General features: G+C 38.1%; 1 protein-coding gene across 4 annotated transcripts in view; it reads right to left on the bottom strand.

Moving 5' to 3' along the window:
- Window positions 1-5,272, bottom strand: part of NUMB (NUMB, endocytic adaptor protein) — a 93,512-nt gene that overhangs the window by 26,376 nt on the left and 61,864 nt on the right. For 3 of the 4 annotated variants that reach the window (XM_018571801.1, XM_018571800.1, XM_018571803.1), the window contains exon 5: window positions 836-868. The exons of the other annotated variant lie outside the window; for it this stretch is intronic. In XM_018571801.1, coding sequence (XP_018427303.1) covers window positions 836-868 — 33 coding nt within the window. The remainder of the gene's footprint in view (window positions 1-835; window positions 869-5,272) is intronic. 4 annotated transcript variants of the gene reach the window in all.

Here is a 5,272-nt window from a genome sequence, read left to right as displayed (position 1 = left end):
TTTCGGGGAGGGGGGGGGGGGGCGGACTCTTCCCTTGGGTTGGGTTTAAATCTAGCTATGTACTCATAATGAGCGAATCCTTTAAAAAGTGTGTCCCTTACTGTATGGCCAAAGCTGATAAAGTTCCCATGTCACAATTACACCGAATGTCTAAATGTGCTGTTAAACAGTCATGATCTGTGAACATCTAGTCAATAGACAACCATAAACTATTTTCAAACAGAACGTTGGAGTCAGTTGACTTTGAACTTGAACTCAGATTTAAAGTACAAAAGTAGATTTTTCTGCACTCATTTTCATCAGCAATGCCTAGATGCCATTTCCACAGTGAACACAGATCCATCACCAAAGATTTGACATTGGTTATAGTAAACTGTCCATCACTAAAAATTCCTGCTTATAGTATTCTTAGACCTACAAATCGTAAAAAAAAAAAAATATATATATTTATACACTTTTTAATAAAAAGTTCATTGCACAAATATTGAGAAATTTTTTTTTATACTTATGTCAAAGAAGAATGACTAAATTTTGCATTACAGAACAAAGAAATAGGGGTATTCAAGTTTTATACTTTCACTGTTGCAGTCACAAGTTCGTACATTAAAAAGGCAATGAGGACATAAGAGTAAGATTATAAAAATGTGCAACCAAACAGAACTGCAAACAATAATAAATAATAAAAAAACAAGTTGGCATTTTGGATTAAACAAAATATGAATTTGAGCATTTCAAATAGTGCAGGAACAACAAAGCGATGGCACTACATTTGATTTTTTTTTTATACCAGTGTGTAACTCCTTATATGTTTAATCACAAATGGCATTGAACTTACTTTTGCAAAGAAGCCTTTGAAGAATTTCCTTTCCTGGAGGAACAGGGGAGGGGACAAGTCGAGCACTATTATTGCTGGAAGCTATAAAATCTCCCAAGGTTTTAAATCAACATGCATCAAAAACAGGGCAGGACGCATTAGTAAATGCTATAGAGGAGCAAGCAAATCACATCACTCCTTATGTCCATGCACTGGAAATAAAGGGTTAAAAAAACAGTAGCTGGAGGCAGGTAAATGAAGCCAGGAAAAGAGTAGTAAGTTGTCACCCTGCCATTTCCCATGCAATTAAAACAAACAAATGCCTAATCTGTACACCTTCAAAATTTAGTTAGCAACTTGGCACTTTACAAAATATAAGCGTTTTAGTTAGTTCACTCAGTGCTGTGTCAAATGGGAAAAAAAAATTGCATTGTGTCAGAAATTATAAATTTCTTGCCATTGTTGGTTAGTCACAACTTTATTAGCCATTCGCAATGACATAATATTGTTGTACTTCTTTTGCTGGGGATCTAAACGAGAAGCTGACAAGGGCTTTGGCGACCAATATAAACTGACTCTAATTTACAGGTTACACATGTGTATTCCTACTTGAATCTTGGTGTGTTTTGTATATTTCTTTCAGACCTGTGCAGTAATACAGTGTGAAACTTTGCCTATGTGCAGGAACTTTCTGTGATAAAGAAAGGTCACTGCTGGTCTCTTTGTGCAGGGTGACTGGCCTTGTACCCACCCCTCCAGCTTGCAGTGGGTGGGGCCTTCTACAGCTCTTCTCTTTGCACAGGGTATGCACAGCGATGATGCCACTGCTACTTTTAAGAAGGCAATAACTAGGTTTGTAAAGGCATATATTTGAATGCTTGAAATTTAGCTTTAAACGTGTGTGTGTGTGTGTGTGTGTGTGTGTGTGTGTGTGTGTGTGTAAGTAACTTGAAGCAACTGTGATTCCATGCATATTTGTGCAAAGAAATTTTGCTCAGCCAAAACTTTATTTGGCCTGGAATAGAGCAATGAAAGTTGAAACTGGCTGAAATACAAACTGTGTGTGGCCCTGGCAGCACCTCCCAGCTCGATAAATTTTTTTGAAATTAGATGGGCAAAAAGTCACAGTTCAAATGAAGTGTGACTGCGGCCAATCAGCTTTAGTAGTCACTGTTTAGGTATTCCGACAGCGGAAATAGCTGGTTGTTAATATAGAATAGACCGGCAGGGGAGATTCGTCCAACTGAGCTGTTTAGTGTGGATGGAAGAATCCGTTATATTCCTTGCCAGCTGAACAAAGGAAATCTGTAAGTGTATGGCCAACTTTAGAGACCTGGTCAGCTTTTTTTTGCCATCTGTATTCCTATTGGTGGTTTCCCCTTACTTCCTATCAAGGCAGGAAATGATAGGAACTCTCTACAACAGAGACATAGATAAAAACAAAAACACATTATTTGGAGGGGTTTTTTCTATATCACTGAACCACTAACATTATATTAGAAGAGAGGAAAGAACCGCAATACATTGCTGAACGTAAAAACAGCATTCCTCCCATGGTCCTCAGCAAATGAATACAATATATAAAATGGACATCGTGTACCTCAAATGCAAATTTTCTAAAAGGTGCAACAGGGATTATATTATGCAAGTAAACACTCAAGAACTTGTAGAATTAATTTTCTGACACAATGACTGTATGATAGTAATGGTCACACTGGGCAAACCGCACACACCAGTGACCCATAGCATCCACACATTAGGTTTGGTTAGTTTTACATAATAATCACATTTGAATGAGCATCTGCTATGAGTTACCACAAAAGCGTGCGAGTTGTACCAAAATATAAACTTTAAGCTGTGCCAAGTTGCCAGTTGAAAGGAAAGAAAGATCAGTTTTAAAGTAAAGATTAAAAATAAAACCACCAAACAAGGCAGCAGAAGGTACACAAGGCAAAGCATGCCTAGCATCACTTATTACTATTAGAAGCTCCTTATAGTCACTTGAGGTTAATACCATTATATTTTTCTGTTCTAAATATTGAAATCCATCACAGCACTAAAGTCTGTAACAAATGTATTGCTACTTTCCTTGTTATCAGTATTATCGCAAAATCAGTGTTGAGAGCAATATGGAGACCGCCACAGCCAACCTCTTCCTGAAAACCTCAGCTGCCTGGCTACCATGCTCATCTGTTGGCTTTCATGGATCTGGAACACAGATGCAGCAAGTGAGGTCAGGAGGGAAGTCTGAACGTCTGACAGTCAGACTTTTTCTGCATCAGTGACCCAGTTGTGAAGCCAGATCAGCACGACTGCCAGGCAACTCGCATTTTTAAGGGTAGCAATGCAAAACTCATGTATTCTATACAGGTTTTTGTTAAAATGACACCAAACTCAGGAATTAAATCTTAAAAATGTATTCAAGTATCATAACTATTCACAAAATGTATCTTATCTGTAGATCCTCAATTCATCTCTGAATTCATACAGACACTGTCCTTCCTTCTGGTGTGTGGCTAATTTGGTTCCCCATGGTCCCTATGTGCTGTAAAGTTGTCACCGCTATGATATGAAGATCTACAGACAAGTGATACACGAATAAAAAGCATTTTTAAAATGCAATTGCTGATTTTAGGGTCACTTTAAATAAAAAGATAAAAGGTTATGCAACTGTTCCTTCCAAACGTCACCAAAATAAAGAGCATAATCATAGAAATGCTGCAAGTTGTATTGTGTGCACTAAACTATTAAAAACAGCCACTTCCTACTAAGTTATCTTGAAATGTACACTGCGCTGTTGCATTCATGCACATATGTGAGACAATATATCGTGCTAAAAATCAATCTGTTCTTCTCTATGTTGAACCACAACTGTGCCAATAAAACCCGCTTATTGCAGAGCCCTGTCCTGCAGAAAGACTTCTGTGCACGATGCTGTAATAGGACAGGCCTATGAAGTATTAACGCTGTATTCTCTCATTCCCCTTTATTGGCAAAGCAATAAAGCTCCCACAGCCCTGTCTAATGAGAATACAAGTATCTGGAAGCACTGTGTTCTAAACATCTTATCTGTACAGCATCATTAATTACATATGGCAATAAACGGGCAAATGTATTTTCATTGAATGGACGCTGCCACCAAACTAATGCAATCCACATATTTTGTATATGGAGCGCAGAAGTAAAGTAGTTTATCTGGACCAAGTGATGTTTTGGCTTTTAAAATCATACAGTGCAGCCTTTAGCACCTCACAAGTGAAAATTACAGAAGAGGCGGCATGTGAAGAAGGGTTTTAGTAAGAGACCTGATGATTTTTATAATCTCCGCTAAAAAAAAAGTGAGCATTCTAATCCTTATTTATATCCCATATGGAATGTCATTTGTGCCAATATAATATATTCTGTAAGGATAAATAGTTCTGTTATAAGCTATTTAGTTCAGTGAACACAAGGGTGCATTTTTTTAAACTACAATTACATTCTAGATGGTATTAGACACATGGCAGTAGTATGCATGATCAAACTTTTTATGAATCTGAGAAATACTTGTGCTTCCATTGCGGATCTGCTTTCCGAATATTCTATTGCCGTGGCTTTTATGATGACCCACTGGCTTCAAAGCTTTGAAATCAATAAAATAATCTGCAGATTGCTAGTTCTGATTTTACTTGTTCCAGGTCAGTGATTTGGAGGGTACTGAAACCAGAGATAGGCAGGCAACTGGCATCTTCAGAGGCAGCAAGCAGTGGGAGCTCACCTATCTATTTCAAGACGGGTGCCTAGTGCTCACTTAAAGAAGAACTCCTGGAAAAACATGTTTATTAACACTCGGCTACCCCAACACTGCAAGGGTTAACTGCTCTTTTTGGTCTAGGTTAAAAAAAATAAAAATAATCAATAGCTACTCACCCGAAGCTCCAAGCCAGCTTCTTCTTAGACTTGTCCTTCCAACGTCTCTCCCGCTCCTGTGCAGTGGTCTAAGGTCCCTTAAATCATCACATTCTATACAATGAGGGGAATTTATCAAAACTGGAGCAGACAAAATCTGGAGCAGTTGTGCATGGCAACCAATCAGCTTCTCTCTTTCATTTTCAAAGCTTAACTGAACAAAAGTAAGATAGAAGCTGATTGGTTGCCCTGGGCAACTGCTCCAAATTTTGTCTACTCCAGTTTTGATAAATCGCCCCAACAGTGTATAGAAAGTGAGGATGCTGAGGAAGATTCCAATGCTGCAGCAGATGAGACAGGCTGGAGGGAGTGCTGTGACAGCTGGCTTGCTCAGAGCTTTTGGTGAGTACAACTTTGTTAGTTTTGAACCTAGATAAAAACAAGCAATTAACCTTTGTGGTGTGGGGGTAGCCCTCTGCAAGGGTTAAGAATTTTTTTTCCTGGAGTTCTACTTTATGCAGTTTAGTCTATAATGTAGAAAAATAAATACATATACATTATATATATATA

This window comes from Nanorana parkeri, unplaced genomic scaffold, assembly GCF_000935625.1.
Source record: "Nanorana parkeri isolate BGI_ZX_2015 unplaced genomic scaffold, ASM93562v1 scaffold1842, whole genome shotgun sequence".
Taxonomy (NCBI): domain Eukaryota; kingdom Metazoa; phylum Chordata; class Amphibia; order Anura; family Dicroglossidae; genus Nanorana; species Nanorana parkeri.
This window is presented reverse-complemented; position numbering and strand designations above follow the sequence as displayed.